Source organism: Chanodichthys erythropterus, chromosome 20 (assembly GCF_024489055.1).
Source record: "Chanodichthys erythropterus isolate Z2021 chromosome 20, ASM2448905v1, whole genome shotgun sequence".
Taxonomy (NCBI): Eukaryota; Metazoa; Chordata; class Actinopteri; order Cypriniformes; family Xenocyprididae; genus Chanodichthys; species Chanodichthys erythropterus.
The window spans coordinates 22,090,374-22,109,673 of record NC_090240.1 but is presented as its reverse complement, the minus strand read 5'-3'; the positions used below and the strand labels follow the sequence as shown (position 1 = coordinate 22,109,673).

The following is a 19,300-nucleotide window of genomic DNA, read 5'->3' as shown; positions in this document are numbered from 1 at the left end:
AGGAAGTCAAAAATCAGCAAATTGTTAGTGGATTGGCCTCTTGTTTGTTTGCTCTGCTTTTTTTCTCCCCTCCTTCACAGCTTGTCATTATTTCGGGGTCCTCTTAGGTAAAGACCCAGCGCTGAGCAGAACTGATGGCAGCACATCTGGAATCAATACAGCCGAACTGGGTAACTAGAGGGTTTGGGGTGGGGGGGTAGTTAGGGCTAAGGGTTGGGCTAGTTACGGTTTTGGCCCTGGGGGTCCATGTGTCCCTGACTCCTAAATAGACTTGATTGCTACCAGCTGGCAGCCTTAACTCACCCTGTGTCAGGGATCTCCTCTGATGTCAACCTTGTCAGTATCAAGGCTAGACAGGACAAAGGAGAGCAAGACATGAGCAGTTATGAACAGCGGTCTATGGGAAATCTTGCTGCACTGCATCTGAACTCTCTGGTTTCCATCATGGTCCTTTCTACCTTTATGTGAAAACATGGAGGACAATTGCCATTTAAAAATACAACAAAATAAAAACCGATCTGAACCAGATGTAATGTACATACTTTTTGTGGGGAACTTAAAACATAATATGTTCTTGAAAGGCTAAAATTGAAAATAGCCATGCAGATAACAGACAGCTCAAAGCACAGTGACTGAGTGCAGAAGAAATGAAAATAGCAAAACTCTTCTGCATTTGCATGTCAAAAATATCATGTTTTAAGACAACCTGAGGTAAATGACCTTATTTGACCTTTAAAATCACCCCTGATTATTTTTTCATATGCCAAAACCACTCTTAGATGTAAACTTCATGCTTTGTAATATACTTTAGCTTTGGGCACAAGGACCCTTGATGCTCACATCTGTGACAAGAATGCAGAATAAAATCATAAATATTATTTTGTTAAATTATTTAACACCGAGTGTATTTTGAAAATATCTGTAATGGCTTAGATAAGTGCAACTGTGGGATTTTAAATTCTACATTTATGTATTCATATGAAGTATTTGTATAGTGTTTATAATACATGTGCACCTTTGTGTTTTACAACATTATGGCGTACATATAAATGTGTCCGTTGGCTTTCTTAACAGCTTTTACATGCTGACCTTAACAGTAATTTTTATCCTTTCCTCAATGCTGAATCTGTACGTGTTGTCATTCTGTAATTTAGATTCTGCTCTAGCTCTGGAGTCAGAGAGGTCGGGTTCAAGCTGACCAGGTCACATCACTCAGAGTATAGGCCACGTCAACACGGATGGTTGCTATGGTGAGGGTTATGGTGGACGAGATATAGAGATTGATGGAGAATTTTTTGCTTGTTAAAGTAAATTTGTTTTGTTTTTTGGGGATTTACACGTTCATATACTCAATAATAATTAAGATATAATTATGAACTACTGGATTGGTCTATGTGAACAGGAATGCAAGCAAGTCTCTTGAATAGACAAATAGAGCCAGAAAAACACTCCAATCGGTGAAGTTTGGTATTGAACCAACTATTTTTTTTTTTTTTTTTTTTGGTTACATCTGAAATATTTTTCTTGCCAGTTATCAGCAAAAACACATCTAATTATAAAGTAAATTAAATGCAATGTATTCAGATATTCAAAGAATCACATTTTAGTAAGTCCACAGCTTAATTCAAAGATTTATTTTCAGTGCATGGTAATTATTGACTTTTAAATTCATATTATTAACCCTTAGTGCTTCCCCAAGGTGATTGTGTTATTGAGTAGATGTAGGATATTATTTTATTCCACTGGCAGCTTGAGAACAATTATCCTTCAGATAGAGACTGGAGGGCAAGGACTGTGTGTAACCCTCCATTATTCATCTTAATCAGAGACTTAATCATCAGCATCCATCAGCACTTTACCTTAAATCTGAGATTAATCTAATCTTTAAAAATATATTGGACCTAATGAGGGTTATGTTGTATATCATACCGTTTAAGATAACAGTTGCAAATACAGATAGATAATTAAGCCAATTCCCATCATATTTTGGACTATATTGAACCCTTGATGACAGAGCACCTTTATTAGACACTGGAAGCAATCACGATCATTGAATAGTTGAGTGTTAAACACTGAATGTAATCAAGCAACATAGTGAACTATGGAAAAGATCCATTTCTATGTTGAACTAGCTTATTAGCCAAATAGTTTCATATATAGAAGCTTCTCTTACATTCATATCATTGTATTTTTTTATTTGGTTTATTCATAGCCATGGCCCTCAATATCCCACAACTCTTAGTTTTATTAAATCATTTCATAATCTCACAACCTTATATTTTGAGATCATATGCATGTAAAGAGAATTCAATTCACCTCTATGATCTGCCACTTCTTGACATGTACAGGAAGTTGAGTCATGAAAGATTTTTTGACATATTCTCTTTAATATTGTGTAATACTTTTTTTCTTAAAATACAGTCTTTTCTGAGGTAGACCATTACAGTTCAAGAACATTATCATTTTTAAAACAGACATCAAAAAAGACATGAAATAAATATTTTCATGTACAATATGCTGCAAAAATGAGGTAGAAATGGTTACAGAAAATGTACAAGAACAAGATCCAAGAACAAAGTTACTGTACTAATAGATTCAAAACAGCTAATTAATGACAATTTTGTTGGACAAACTGTTAAATTGCTCATTATCTTTGTGTTCTTCTTTGAAATCAGCCAAATATACGACTTATATTATCTGAATAAAACCAGTTTTCCACTGCATGGTATGGCTCGGTACAGTACGGCTTGCTTAAATAGTACTACCTCGGTTGAGGTTCAAAGCGTGCCATACCGATACCAAAATGTGATGTGTAAACACTGCAGATCACTGATTGGTCAGAGAGAATCGTCAGTACCAGCGTCATTGAATTTGAAACATGAGACACCAAACCCACTAGATTTAAATAGTCAGTAACAGCCACCACAGTACCAATTTTTTTTAAAATGACTTGCTTTAAACGACTGTTGCACCCAACTTGAAAAAAGAAATGGCTGTATCGTGGTCAGTAGACGAGGTGCAGACGTTCCTCTTGTTGGTACCCGAGGAGCGGATCCACGGCAGTAGAGGCGGCGCAACTATGATGACCAGTCTATAATTCCACCCAATTTAAAGCGATACTAAATTGCAGTGGAAAAGCAAACTGAAAGTAAAGCGAGCCAAACCAAACCATGCCGTGCCGAGTTGTACCATGCAGGGAAAAAGCACCATTTGTTTTTATGAATAAGAATTGATGCTGAATTTTCTACACAAGATGATGTATTTGTGTGCTTAGGATGTCCCTGAGTCTGCCAGGTTCTGTAGTTTTCTGCCTCTTCGGCATTGATCAATATATGCTCCTGGGGTCATTCTGATTGACCTGTATGGCATGAGTGAAGCCACCAGCTGTACTTGAAGAGCCGAACAGTGCTATAGGGTTACTGGACATCAATCAGAATATGGCTTCTCCAAAAGGCTGTGGTGAGATAGAGGAATGGGGGATGGGAAATCAGCTCACCACATGGCTGTACATGACCAACAACCAAGGGGACAAACCACTGTGGTAAGATGGGGTGGGCTGGGGGTAAAGGAGTGATCAGGGGCCGTTATGTCAAAGCTGATCGAAATTTAACAATCCACAAAAGCCAATCTACAGAGCAGTGGTGATTTGAAGACATCTGATCACTCTACAGTATGTAGCTTTTATGTACCCTTTAGGCAAACAAGCTGAAAAATATTTAAACATTGGTAGAAGCTGCTCCATCTGGATTGTCTATATGGTGAGCATGTTTACAATTTGTATACATTACACATGATGGTATAACACAATTTATGATTAGACATGATTAACTACCAATATATATATATATATATATATATATATATATATATATATATATATATATATATATATATATATATATATATATATATATATATATATATATATATCTTATTCTAAGATATAACAATCTTATTCTGATCTTTGGGTTGTTTCGATGTTGTTGCTCCAAGTAGTCATTTATAAAGGACACTGACATATGCTCTGTACCTTGGTTTCTAAAAACAGTTTGTCCAACAAAATCAAACATCTGGTTTGCCATCTACAATAACACGTCATGAAGACAATCATCACTCCATCAAAAATCTACATCAAAAATAAAGGGTAAGGATAAGGGAAAATGTTTTCATAGAGAGTTAAAAACATGGATTTATGGCATCAGATATTCTCTGAAATACCTGAATTACATTCATTGTTTGTCTTGGTAGCATTTTCAAGTTTCACCTAAGAGGTAACAGCACAGATGCAGTGTGTATACAGGTCTGTGTCAGGTCTGTTGCTCACCTCCAACCTCAATGCTTACTACTAAGACCCTAAGATTACATACATTCTTTAGTTACCATTTCTGAGGTAAAGAAATTCTTCCTGAGTATTTTCAAACAAGACTACATATACTAATAAAATAAAATGAGTAAAGCAGAAGAGAGAAATAGTCATTCATGGACCCTTGCTTGTTTTTGTGTTTGAGGGTCCTGAGCAAAGGCTCTCACAAGATTGTGAGGAATGTGATGGGTTGTTAGCATATTGTTGTATTTGGAAAAATATTACCTTTAACAAAGTGTTCTTAAAGAAGTGTACCAACAATAAAAGCCTGTCTCTTTCTATTATCTGACTTTCTATGGATTAGCAATTTAATACTTTTTGGGTAGCAACGCATACTCTTTTGGTAAAATGACCATTTTGACAAAGTGCACAAGATATGACCGTGGCCTAACAATCAATTTTTCAAAATACTGTTGCTTTCTTGCCAAGAGGTTGCATAACAGTAAATACCTTTTGGTGAATGCTGTAACTTGGACAATAATGTGTTGTTGAGCATTTTTGGTAAAAACAAAGTAGTTTTGATATATCCTAAGCCCTTTAACACCAAATGATCTTTCAAGTAAATCAATGCAAAAGATACAACACCACTGGAGTGGACTGGCAATAAATAGGATCCTGAGAGCTGCAATCAATGGGGGTATTTTTCAGGAAAAGTCAAGTGATCTATAACCTCCAGGTTTAGTCCAGGATCAAGGCTAATTGGAATTCCAGTGAAATTCCAAAATATAATTGAGATTTTCTATCAGATAAGCCAAGCAACTAATAAATGCCCCTTCAAGAAAGGCCTAATATTTCATTTCTTTGGGAAAAAATAAAGTATATGTATATTTATAGAAAAACAACACACCATGGCATGTTCCCTAGATTAAATGCATTAAATCCAAAATGCCTCCCCACCATAAACTGTAATTTCTCAACGAGTTCCACTCTTTTGGCTGCAACAAGTATTTAATAAAACAAATGTAGCAGTCCCCAACCAGTGGATGACTAGGTTCTCAGTGGCTATAAACCTTGCTCCACTCCATACAAGTGTCCAGTTCTTTGGGGGTGCTGTTTGGACGTACCTTGCAGAAAGCATTTTCAAAGTCTTGGAGGGTAGGAGAAGAAAGGGATGCAGGGAGGCCGTGCAAGGGCACGGGTGCCGATGCAGAAGCTGATGCCAGAGCCTGCTGGCAGAGCTGCAGCAGCTCCCAGACAGAGAAGCCTTCTGAACGCTGCAGTACTGCTGACATCTCCCTTTCACCCAGATTGCAGCCTTGGGGCGCCAGCGCCTGCAGAAGCACGTGTCTGCGTGTGCTCCCATCTGGCAAGCCTATATGGTAACGCTTGGAGAAGCAGCGCAGAAGGGGATCTTTGATCAAATCAGGCCGTCTTGTAGTGCACACCACCAGAACCAGGCCGCTCTGACCATGCTGGGTCTTCTCTAGCTGGGCCTGCAGTTGCTGTCTGAGACCTTCCTCCTCAACAGACTCCACCTCGCTAAGCAGCACCACTGAAGGTTGTCGGGCCGTTGCAACCGAGAACAGGGTGATCAATAGTTGCTCTGCCTCTCCTTTCAATTTAGAGGCCAAAGTTGCACCACTCAGCCTATAGAAGGTAGCACCCAGTTGAGATGCCATGGATCGTGCCAGTGTGGTTTTGCCCCCTCCTTGAGGGCCAAACAGCAGGACGGTTCTGGGTGGGCAGATGGCAGGGTTGGGTCGCAGGACAGGCCACAACAGGTCTTCCTCCAGCGCTGCTTTGATGTGACAGTTCCCAGCCAGTTCACTCCAAAGCAATGCTGGACTGCAATCCTGCAGTTCTCGACTTACTAGCTCCAGCATTTGGGGCTCCATGCTTTTCATAGGATCGGAGCGCTTCTGCGAACGATGCTGGGAGAAGCCCTGCTCTGTACCTCCATTCTCCCCAGTCATGGCTGCTGGGGGGCTGTAGTCCCCTGCTGCTCCATATGTTGGTGAAACCAAGGGCTTCAGCCCACTGTACTTTCCAACTTCATCTCCTTCGAGGCTTGACTGAGATGAAGGTTTACTAGGCTTAAAGGCTTGAGGATCCGTGCTGCCTGTTCCAAAGCCATTTCCACGGCACTCAACTTTATCAGTGACCCCATATGGAGATTCTCCCCCAGTTTTCATGGGGTCATAGCTATACTTCCTATAGCGTGAACTGTCTCCATCTTCCTCATCCAGGGTCATCTCAAATGCTTTTCTCTTCAAAGAGCCCCCTGGCTCTGAGCCGCCTAGACTGCTGTTCTGATATCCATAGCTGCCACCAACCACTGTGGGTCTTGAGGGTAGCGGAGAGGGGGCAGCTATGCCCGAGGGGATGTAAGGGGCTGTTGGGTGGGTGTAACTAGGAGCAAGGCTAGTCTGGTGAGGGTAGGTGCTAGGGGGGTAGTTGTACACAGGCGCAGAAGGTGTGTAACTGGGGAGAAGTGTGGGGTTAGGCTGAAGGGCATGTAACGAGGTTGGTGGAAGTGCTGAACTGGGTTGGGGACAGTACCCTGATGAGAGGTAGGTGCCGTTGTAACTGGGGGGGTAGTCACTGGAATGGGGCCCACTGCAGGAGCTGCTCCCGCTGTAGCCAGAGTCTGAAAGGTTGCTGTTAACAGCTGATACATTGCCAGAGCCTGGTGGGCCTGCTGATGTGGGAACCACCTTTGGCCCAGACAGACCATCATGAGATGAAGGAGGCACTAAGGGATATGCCCCATCAGTGCTGTGCGTAAGAGGCCAAGGTTCCAGTTCACTTTTCTGGCCTCCGTTGAGAGCCCCAAAAGCTCCAGGCTCAGTGTATGCGCCCACAGCTGGGCGTTCGTATGGTGAGTCTAGCATGCCCGAGTATTTTTCAGCATAACGCTTCAGCAGGTTGGAGGCAGTAAGGGCTGAGATGTCATCATTTGCCCAGGCGTAGCTGTAGGAGCCACGGCTGCGGCTGGGGTAGAGCTCAGACTTGTGGGCAGGGGATGAGGTGGTGGAGGACACGTCCAAATGCTGCTCAGGCCACTGGCTCAGGGGCTGGGCATGCTCCGGGTTCCAGTGCATCTTCAATAGGCCTGCGAAGATAGCAATTTGTCAGATTATGCAAGAATGTGCTATATAACAAAAGTTTACATTCTAAGTATTCACAAATCAGTATTGGATGGATATAGTGATTTTTTAAGAATTATAAGACTAGACAAAATGACTAAAGACAAATTATGGCTGATTGCAGGGCTGATTTTTTTGGCTGCCATTTTGCTTGGTGAGAGGACTCTTATGGTATTGTGTGCATGCACAACGAGGGAGTCTGTTTTTTGAAACAAGTATAAAATGAATTTGCTCCTTTCAAGCCCTCAGCCATGTAACAGCCTTGTGTTGCCATCTGCAGTTCTCCCAGAGGAGAAACTGTTATCACCCTGCGCATGTTTCTCTCAATACATCCCCTCCCACCACCCCAGTCCATCCACAAAGCAATTCTCCAAAAGGCCTCTATGGCCAGCTTGACAGAAGGGGGGAAAGAGAAAGAAGAAGGAACAGAGGGGGAGAGGGAGGGACCAATATGGGGAGAAAGGGGGGGTTGGGATGGGTGGACGAAATAGTTGTGCTATTCATTGGCCACTTCCCATGAAGCACTGGGAGTGTGGAATGCCCTTTCCTCTGGCTATCTCCAGCACCGCTTTTCTGTGATTAATTATGTTGGCCTAATGCTAAAGGGATCTTAATGCACAAGAAGAGTGGAAAATAAACCTCAATAAAAAAATTCTACATCCAGTCTCTGCCCTGTCTTTTCCCCTACATAAAACAAATTTTTTGAGCTTCTAAAATTGCAAAACACTTGACAGCATAACAGTTTAAAGGCATTTCATAAGAAATTAATTTTAAAAAATCAAAATGTTAATTATTTAAGGTATGCATAATTTATGCCCATTAATAATAAAAAGATCTTAATACTTCAATAGGAAGTGCATTTTGTTCATAGTCTTTTTTCAGATTTTCATGGAGAAGAGAATTGCTTTAAAACCAGCCATTTCATGAGGTTCTGCAACTGCTCCTTCCAGAGGCATTAACTAAATTCCACACATAGCTTGGCATTATTGAACTGACAGGAATCAGCCTGGGGTGAGGGCTACAGGGGGAAATGTGGAAGTAAATGGAATAAACTGCAAATCTTCATTGTAGGCTGCAATCTGAGGAGAAAGTGATGATTTGTTATTCACACTTCTGTCAGAGTGTGCAAGCTGCTGCTTTATTGCCATTTAAATCAAGCCTCAGTTCTGTATGCTATGTTCCCCCTTACTCTTTTTCTCCAAAAAAAACTTGTCCCTCCCCCTTTGTGTGCTTTTTCTGTTTCTCAAACTCTCGCCCCTCCGGTTGCCAAACCTTCCCATGTGTGTCTTCAGATTTAGCCTGCTATTTATTCCAAAAGATCACACCAACAGACCAGATGGCCATTGGATTACCATGTCCTTCATATTCATCTCTAGACCCTGAAGTTCCCCATGTCCAAACTAACACCTTACCCCTATTTCTAATAATAACTTCAAGATAAAACACAAAAACGATTCAGAATATGTAAAACAAGGTGAACACAGGTAAAGGATTTGGTCATTGTCCAGTCAGTAGAAACAGTATATGTCCAGCAGGACAATCCCATCTGCAGGCTGGTTTGTGAAGTGCTGTATGGAGCACAATAATGGGGCCAGTGTGCGACAGAGATGGATGGCAGCCCAGGGGAGCTCATAAAACCTACAACGGGTGGAAAGGAGGGGGAGTGGACAGCAGGCGCTCTGGCCGCCGTGTGTGCATGTGCATGCACGCGCATGAGTCTATGTGAGAGGATGGGGCTTGACATTAGGGAAGTCATTCAGGCGGCCAAACTGCTGTCCACTCCATCAATATACACGAGTGTGTGTGCACCAAGACACACGGGAAATCGCTTCCAAATTGAACATGGAAGTGCTATTTGGGTCAGGCTGCTTAAAGAGGAACAGTTCACCTTAGTATCCTACTACCCAGCTAAAAGCGCTATCTATTAATGGTCCAAAAAACAATATCTGTAATATCTGAAACGATTCCTATACTCATTTTCTGCAGTATCGATACACTGATAACAGGTGCATGTTCTCACTCTCTCTTCCCTCCGACAGTGAGTTGACACACTCGTCTCATTCATTTTTTGTAAATTTAAGTTTCAAATATGCCATGTGTAAGCTTTTGCCACAAAAATATGAGATAATAAAAATATCGTTATGGCAGCATATATGGCAGTTTTCACAAGGGTATCGAAAATGGTAAAGAATATAGATATTTTTCAAGGTATCGTATTGAAGTTAGAAATTCCATTATCGTGACAACACTTCTATCCATCAGCATGAAATCAACCACAGATGAACTGGTCTGCAATTAGAGCTACGCCTCAGCAGGGACTATCTAATAATCTAAATGTGATTTAATCTGTGTTTCTATTTAAATCACCACAGCTCCTGAAATGAACTCATTCTGGGCATTTGAGAATAGATGATCCAATTACACAGGTAGAAGTGGGAATGACCACTAAAGGCTATTGATTTCTGTGAATAAATGACAGTTTCAAACCAAGAAATAATTTATAAAATATGCCAAAAGAGAGGAAGATGATGAGTTTTGCAGTCACACAAGAACAAACAATGTTCTCATTAAGATTAGACAAACATCAAGCTCAACCTCTTGAAATCATTTTACAGTTTAAGGTTCTTTATTTGCATGAAAAAAATGTAAATTTGTCTCGCCAAAGCATTTTCTGCATAACAGGTATAATGAGAATTAGGCACTGTAAAATAAAGTAAAATAATGAATGAACAAAATAAAAAGTTGACATTAATTGTATCTAATATTAATAAAATTAACTAATAAAATTGAATATCAGAAGTGGACTTTTTATAGTAGCAGTCGTATAATACTTTTCAGGAAACTTTTAATGCAACCATTGTAAAAATGCTCTAATTAGAATAAGCCATAATTAATTAATTCCCCATTTAAACAATCAATTATAAGGTGCGCATTTAAACAAAAATAATTTAAAAAAGCAGTGACTGAACTGAACAGATAATTAAGTGACAAGCCAAAAGACAAAATACATTATGGGCATAGGTGAAATATGCTGGAGAAAGTGCAGCTGTATCTTGATTTTGTGTCTCAACTTGGACACAACAACATTTCCCATCTCCCTCTCACACACATAAACCTAAATTATAGCCACAGGACCAGTTCTAATCACACATTATTAACAAAAGAGGCATAAACAGGGGAGCTCATGGCCATTGCTTTGTGTGAGCCGCAATGAGTGGCTTGCTGTAGTGGCTCTGTGTGGGTTCGAGGCTGGCAGGGAGACAGATGTTTCCACTGGTCGCCTTACTGTCTGTGGGTCCATTGTTGAACAGCCCATCCAGCAGACGTCCTCCTGGCCTGACAATCCTGTTGGTCCTGAGACAAAAGCTGAGGGATCCTATTGTCAGAGGCCTGCCTAATTATGGAAATCTTATTAATCTATTCAAGCAGCAGTGCGCTGACAGCCTTTGTGCCGTCCTGGGATTTATTGAGGGTTCCTTCGGAGATCTGCGTGTGTCTTGCCATCTTGATATTTCACAAATATATGTGGAACCAAATAAAATAATGAATTAGTGAACATCAGTGGGTTTCAATAAACCATTTCTTTGAAAAAAGTTAGGATAACCAAGATTTTAGTTACGACTCGCCCACTACGCGACTTCAAGCAGGATGTCAGAGCAGAAGGTTCTGCAATGTGAGAGCCAAGCAGGCCCGGCTGTTGGAGGATGCTCAGCTTTTCACAGCTCCCCAGGGGTCCGTGTGCACTTTCAGGCCGCGTCACTTTTGTTTTCCTGCCCTGAGGAACAAAACCTACATGGATGCAACAAGCCTTCTGGGACACGGGGCCATTAAACCAGGCAGATTGCACAGAGGCCAGTTGTAAACAGGAGCAGGCTGAATCAATCCAATCAGGCATTATTGTGGGCACCCATTCCCTGAACCCCACACGTAGATTTAAGTAGGTTTATCTACTAAAGACAGCCCCTCAATGCTAATTCAAATATCAAATCCTACGAACACTCTTCAAGTGAGCCTCTGCAATGCAACAAACAGCACACAAGAGTACTCATTCAGCTCCCCTAACACTGTTGAAATAAGAGACAACTTTAAAGGGAAGCAACTGGAAATAACAACACACACACACGTTTGCTCAGTTCTGAGTATTTGATTAATTACTACCACTTTCTGTCAGTTAAACATCAAAACAACCAAAAAGAAGAAGTTGTACGGGTGAACAGTGAGCATCCTGTTAAGAATTATGTCCTGAAACTTCAGCCCACAGTGCTGGTATGTGTGGAACTCACTTTGAAGAACACAGATGCCACAAAAGAAGGGCTCTTTCAAGAGAGAATAAAGATGAAGGAGGGAGAGAGAGGGAGAAAGATGAGAGAGACAGAGTAGATCTGGTTGAAAAGACTGCAGAGGGAGGATTGTGTTTACATGAATTAATCACCTCAGTGCAGATAAGATGGCACCCTGCGTTCTAATCATCAGCTGATTTGTATTCCGTATACAGATGTCTCTGAATCAATGCTTTAGGCAGAGGAACTGCAAAATGTCAATGATGTAAGCCCATTGCGCACTTTAAAGTCATACAAATCCTTTACGATAGTTATTCAAAATCCATTCTTTCTTCAGGCTGTACGGTATTGGTACTTCTTATTTTCATTTAAATCAATATAAATAAATTAATAGAGATAATTATTTAACAAATATATTTAAAAATGTTTTTTTAAAAACACTGAAAATATACGTTTTTCTCTGGCTGAAAAAAAAAGTCATACTGTAGGCACATACCTGTTACACAAATCTGTTATGGTCCTGGATGTAGGCAGATCAGATAAAGAAAATAATAAGAAAAGTAGTGTGAGGTCCATATAATTTACTAGGCATGCATAATAGGGCAAAACTATGACAATTTTTATGAAATGATGCATTAGTTACAGCAGTGTGGTTAACATGATCTCTCTGTCTCTTTCTCTTGCTCTTTCTTTCTGCTCATCTGCTCCCTTTTCATGGGCCTAAAAAGATGTAATAGCAGAAGAGGCGGTGGGCCTTACAAGTTTTCACACCTGCTCCCATGCGCACTGCCAGACGCCATGGCTCTTTTCAGCGAGGCCCCGTGGGGTCCCTAGAGGAAGGAGCCTATCTGCTAGAGTGGCAGTGAATGATCTGATTTTTTTTCCTTCTCTCTCTCTTTCTCTCCTCTTTCTCACTAGTCATCCATGTGAGCTGCAGTCCATAATGTCTCAGCTTTGAAGGTGTTATTGCTTTGCCATTTGGGACAATCTGTGGGTTAATGTTAATGATGACTACAGTAAATATTGAGTGTCAACAGTGTGAGAATAATGAAAAATCAGCATTGCTGACAAATGCATAACAATGTAGGCTATTACTCATGGGAAATTGATTCATTAGAAATTATTACATATTTGAACATTTGTACATTTCAAATTGTCTACATCTTTTTCTTTAAGTCTGAAATCAATACATATGTTTGATTAAATAGGCACATGATGGAAAACTTAAAGTGCCATGTTGTCAAGACCAATATCTACATGTATAATTTGTGAATGAATACTTGTGCACATTTTTAGCTCATTATGCACTAAAAATGAGAAAACCCCATAGGCCTTGGTGGTTTGAATGAATGATTAGATGCTCATAATTTTACAAACAATATCCCCACCCCCTTGACCAGCTAATTTTTGTCCACAAATGGCCAAAAGCCTGGCACCCCTCCCCTTTAAGAAAAACAGGGGTCCTATTTTCTGCGGCCGCAGGCCAGGTTTAGGTCATTGTGTCCACTAATATATCAAAGAACAGCTGTCCTTAGGCTCTGTGATGACCAATCACCCCCTTCCATCTGTCCCCCTTACCCAATCTCTCCTCCATCTCCCCCTGTTCTCCTCCATCTCCTTCTTCCAGTCTCTCTCTTCCCCCACTCCCTCCTTCCTTTCCACCCTGCCCCCTCACGTAGTTCCCGAATTGAGTATCAGTGCCCTCTCTCTCGAATTCCCTGGCCACTTTATTTAATAACCCTACAACCGTGTTGGGATTTTCTGTGTGCACACTCACAAATATGACTTGGATTGAATGCAGGACATATAGTATGTAGTTTTGACTTTGTAGACTACATATCAGACAAATACTGATGTTACACAAATGACTCACTCCAGCTTAAAGGGATAGTTCACCCAAAAATACAAAATTCTGTCATTTACTCACCCTCATATCATTCCAAATACATTGCTTTCCTTGGGAATCATTGATCTTTGCAGTGTTAGAGTCATGCCTTTATATATCTTCTGCAGAACAGTAATGAATATACTTTGAAGAATGTTTTATCCGGTTTTATACAATGAAAGTCATCAGGGTCCAAAATCAACATTGGACCCTGTTGACTTTCACTGTACTACTTCTGTGTTCCAACTGTGTTCAAACATAAAGGCACAATATTCATTTTTGAGTGAACTATACCTTTAATTAGAGAAGCACGGACAAGCCCTTTGAGGGATATCGTGGAGCAGTGATTGCAAGCTTGATACCCAATAACCCTCAGAAGTCCGGGCCTTAATTGGAAGCATAATTGTGGCCTAATGAGCTGTCTTCAACAATGGTGAGATGATGAGCTGAGGCAGGAGTATGTGTATGTGGTTGAATGTGTATCTCTAAGCCGCTTTTCCTATGTCCGCCACTTCTCTTCCATCTCACTGACTGCACTGCAGGCTAATTAAAGTCCATTCACACCCACCGCTAATGACCCCGCGCTCATTCACACAAACACTTCAGCACCTTGCCTGTTTACTCAAGGGTCCACATGCCTCTCCAGAGCCGTATTCACCCTGTCGCTCTCATTAGAATAGATGTGTTTGATGCTCGTTGTTAATCGCTCTTTCTGCAGCATCCAACGCACCCCTCCCTATAGACCGAACTCAAAGCCTTAATGACTTAACAGATGCAATTAGAGTGCTTCATCTGCCCAAGCCTTTAGTGTGGAGAAGGGAAGAAATGAGGTTATAAAGCAAGAGAGCTGAGGCTGTGCTTGTTTCTCTTTATACAAGGAATATGTCGGACAGCAGGGCCCCCAAGAAACAAGAGTTAGAGCACTCATGGGCTGCTGGCCTGGGACTGATTTAAGGGTGTGTTTGAAGTGCAGATTACAGATTCTTTGCACCAAATCCCTCCAGGAGTATCCATGGCCCCAGGAATCTCTCTCAGATTTCCTTCAGCTCTGGCTCTGAACCTCTTCAGCTTGTGGTTCCTACATGCTCATCAATGCAACACTTTTGTTTGTGGATGCAAGGAGAGTATATGTAATTGCATGCGACAGACATCAAACAAAATACTCAAACGCACATATGGAGTACAAAAATGCCTATCCTCTGGAGTCAAACATAAACACTGATGTCAGAAATGCTCAGTTGCTCCACAAAGAAAATTCCAGCATGGATGTGACACTATTCACATATATACTACATAAGCTGCCCTACATTCACCTGGCTCCGGCATAGTCGAATTATGAGGCAGAATGAACGTAAAGGACATATCAGGACTGGGAATGACTGGGAGGAAAAGGTATTTGCCTGGCTTTAAAAGCTCAAAGGGTAAACAGGAGGGATATCTAACACCTTTGTGTGCTGTCCTAATATCACACTAGACACTCGGGGAAACATTCACACACATATATGCACAGTCTACAAACATCAAAGTTTAGAAACAAAAAGATCAGTTCCAAAATCTTAAATGCATGCTGCAGCACTGGAAAATCAGGATCTGTGATATTAGCCGTCTAAAATCAGTGGCTAAGAGGTGTTTGCACTAAACTACACACAAACAACAACTTTCCAGATCCTCAAAGAATTCAAAATATTCTGACAGGGCTTTGTGACATTTAAAGTGTGCAAAGAGAGACAGACTACACAGAAGAAACTATTACTGATTCATTATACCAGGAAAGGCAGAACTTTAATAATGAATTATAAATATAATTAATATATCAATAAATCATTTATATATAAACTAACTTTCAAAAGTTTGGGGTCGGTAAGATTTTTTAAAATGATTTTACAAAAAAATCTCTTTTGCTTATGCTCACCAAAGGTATATTTATTTAACCAAAAAAAATAAAAAATACAGTAAAAACAGAAATATTGTGAAATATTATAACACTTGTTTTCTATTTTAATATATCATAAAATATAATTTATTCCTGTGATGTCAAAGCTGAATTTTCAGCATTCCTCGATTCTTCATTGATCCTTCAGAAATAATTTTAATTTAAATTTGTATTTATATATTTCATAGATTTATTTTATATAAGTTGTATATAATTTAAATAAAAAAAAAAAAAAATTGAGAAAAAACAGCCATTATAGTCTTATCACTTGACAAGACAATAATGTGGCTCTTTAACTACTAAACAGAGAAACTAATTTAGTATGTCTAGACATAAAAAAGTGATTTCAGTTTGGAAACAAAATACTTCTTTGCTCAAATTGTGAGGATCAGCTAACTAGTCTCGAAGGAAATGTGGAATTATGATACTAAAAGATAAAAGCTCTTCCCTTCATCAAAACAAGTTTTCTCTGTCTTCTAAAACATATGTACAGAATTCAGTTCATGACAAAGGTCCTCTGAATGCCTCGCTAAATGGAATTATAACACCATATTAGACATCAATGGTAATCGGTTGCTGCAACAACCTAGCAAGCCAGCTGAAAAGTATTCAAGCAGGCGACTCATTAATACACGATTACATCACAGATAGAGGTGCTTTGGTCCTTTAGTTTGATTTCCCTCCCTCTTTTCATGTAACTGCCATGCCTATATAGCACAGAGAAGAAGAGCTAAAGAGTGGAGAAAAAAGCATCTCTTCAGGCAGAACTGGGGGAAGAAACCCCATGCTGGCCAACAAACAATGCTGTTTTGGAGAGGGCCAGCACGGAGCTCAAATGAAGCCTGGCAGGGGGGTTAGGAATGGGGGCTAAAACTGGACACGTCAGTTATTAGGTCAGTCGAGAACAGTGAGGAGGGGGAAGAGAGCTGGAGAAAGGGAGCAAGAAAAGAAGAGAAAGAATGACAGAAAAGTACAGAGATACAGGAAGTAACTAGTAAGCTGGACACTGGTGGGTAATCATGGTGAGATGACACTGGCAGAACGACAGGGTTTCTGCTGGTAGAGCCATCAGCTCACCTCCACACCTGCCCTACCAACCATGAAATATACTTTAGGTATTTTCACAGCCAATAATGTGACTTAAACATCATGATGAGGACACTGGGGTGAACATCTGAGACATTTTGTTTTTAAAATGCACCATTGTTCAAACTGGTTTATCAACAAACCAAATACCCAAGTAGCCGTAGGAATTTTTTTTACTAGTCTAAAGATGACAATAAGTTATTCATTGCTTTTTCTGAGGTTTGACGTTAAAACGTTACACTTACTATAGGGAACAATGGGACTCAGCATTCTGCGGATCTGGTCTCGATTACGGTAAGAGTTCTGCGGGGAAACCCAGGTTAGCGTCTGTACGGCTGTAGTCCATCGCTGGCTTCTACTCACATTGGAACTCTAAAAAACGTGTTCCTGAAAAGAAAAAAAAAAGAAGAGGAGGAGAATTCAGGAGGGACGAATTGTCATTATATACACATACACTGCACTAAATATAATACATGTAAATGTTTTTAAATGAAAACAAACAAGTTTATGATGCATAAATGCAAACTTAGTGTGCAACATACAATTAAGAGCCTCTATGTCTTCATCTCAATTTTAGACAAGAGTGAACAGTCATGGACACAGGGACTCTCACTGTGGGCTGAACACACACAGGGGTATTCATTAAGAGCCTGCACACAGGCATTAAGCTGATTGTATGGTTGTGTCCTGCTTCTAAAGAGGGCTTTCTAAATCTCCCTGACAAAAAGCACCATGCATACCATAGCTGTTCCCCTCGCCTCATAACAGCAGCCAAAGCATGCTTTCACAAAATTAAGCTCATTTTATCCCTAGCCACACACTCTCCTGGCTCAATTATCATTTTTTCTAACAGAAGACATATAAAAAAACAAAAAAAACAAAAAACTACTACCATATATTGGCAACCACAAAAAGAATATATATATATATATTTTCTATATATATATATATTATATATATACATATATATATATATTTAAGAATAATACACACACACACACACACATATATATATATATATATATATATATATATATATATAGCAATATTTAGCAATTAATAAACAGCATTATATATCATTTTTTTTATAATTTAATATAAATTATTTTTTGGTGTGTCCCAAAGGACAGCGCCATTCCTTCTCAAGACAGCGTGTATGAAAGCTCACACATGAATGAAAAATATTACATAATAATGTTAGTCAAACAGTGTGGCGTCCAGCCCTGCTTTCAGGAAATGAAATGGCAACTTACACACCATTCATTACAAAATTATATGCTAAAAATGATATAAACTGTTTTAAGTGTACAGAATTTATTTTTGTTAATGTGTAAATATATATTTTTAATCACACCAGTGTTTTAATGATCAGTTTATTACTGTATCTGGTCAGGTTAAGATATATATACCTGTAAATGAGTGATAACACACCATAATACACTAACAATTTTTATTTAATATAGTATATTTTTATGAAGTGTTTCATGTATATGTTGGTTTTGATACAAAAATTTAAAACTGCTAGTTAATATAGTATTTTTTATGTATGAACTAATGGTTTTGTGACAAAAATGAGAAATTATGTGAAACTTTAATTAATATTGTATAATTGTATGTATATGTTCTCTTACAGTTCATGATGTAAGTACTGGTTTTGAGTCAAAAAATAGAAACTGCAAAACTATATTGTTAGACTCAGGACATAAATCATCTAAGGACAGAAAAAATACAAAACCTCATTCAAGGATGATGCTTTCACAATATTTTAAACTTAACATGGAAACTTTTACATTTAATCACTGACTGAAACACTGTCCTAAATAAACAAGCTCTGAACTTGCTGAGAATGAAGACTGACACATCTATAAAGCAAACTCATGCACGCACATGCAGACATCAAGAGACATTCCCTTAAAAAACCGACACCTGCATGCGGTGCGGGGAATGCAGAAGAGGCTGTTTCGCATTAAAGGAGAGAGAATCCAATGAAACAGAGTGAAGAAGAAGAGTACGTGCTATCAGGAGAAGTAGAGAACAGTGCAATGCAGAGTTAAGACTTTCAATCATTTACAGCTTCAGACAAGAACAGCAGCAACAGCAGGAGCAGCAAAGTGTCCAGTTTAATAGTCGAGGTAGACTCACCTACTCATGCCTGCATTTCCACATCAGATTCAAAAGCTGTTAGATAATCCCTGGAGCAGACAGGCTCGCGTGTGCAGTACTATGCTTTTTTTTCCACATATGGGACACGACTCAACTCTCTCTCTCTCTCTGGCCGTCTCTCTCTCTCTCTCTTTCCCTCCCAACCAGTGACAACAGGGCACCCACACACACACACATACACAATTACCCTCCCCCAGCTTTCCCCATCCCCCTCTCTCTACCTCTCTCTCTCTATTTTTTGTTAAAACTATTTAAGCAGAGAGAGAGAAAGAGAGAATGAGAGGAGGACTATGGGGTGGGGGCAGCTGACCAATCATGCTTGGAGTGCAGGCTTGTATTCTTTTTCTGAGAGAGATATAGAGAGAAGGCTAGTTGTGGTGGAGGGAGAGCCAGAGGCTGAGCTAGGCTAGTCCCTGAGGGAATTAGCTTGACGATGTTTATTTTGGTCGAAAATTGCAAAATTACTCCTCTAAAATTCTGATCAATACTAAATATATAGTAAAC

General features: G+C 39.8%; 1 protein-coding gene across 1 annotated transcript; it reads right to left on the bottom strand.

Moving 5' to 3' along the window:
- Positions 1-3,981: 3,981 nt before the first annotated feature.
- Positions 3,982-18,862, bottom strand: fignl2 (fidgetin like 2). The gene is made up of 3 exons (XM_067371764.1): positions 18,780-18,862; positions 16,879-17,020; positions 3,982-7,415 (listed from the first exon to the last, which is right to left on the bottom strand). Exons 2-3 carry the CDS (start codon positions 16,901-16,903, stop codon positions 5,359-5,361), a joined length of 2,082 nt encoding a protein of 693 aa, XP_067227865.1. The 5' UTR covers positions 16,904-17,020; positions 18,780-18,862; the 3' UTR covers positions 3,982-5,358.
- Between the last annotated feature and the right edge of the window lie 438 nt (positions 18,863-19,300).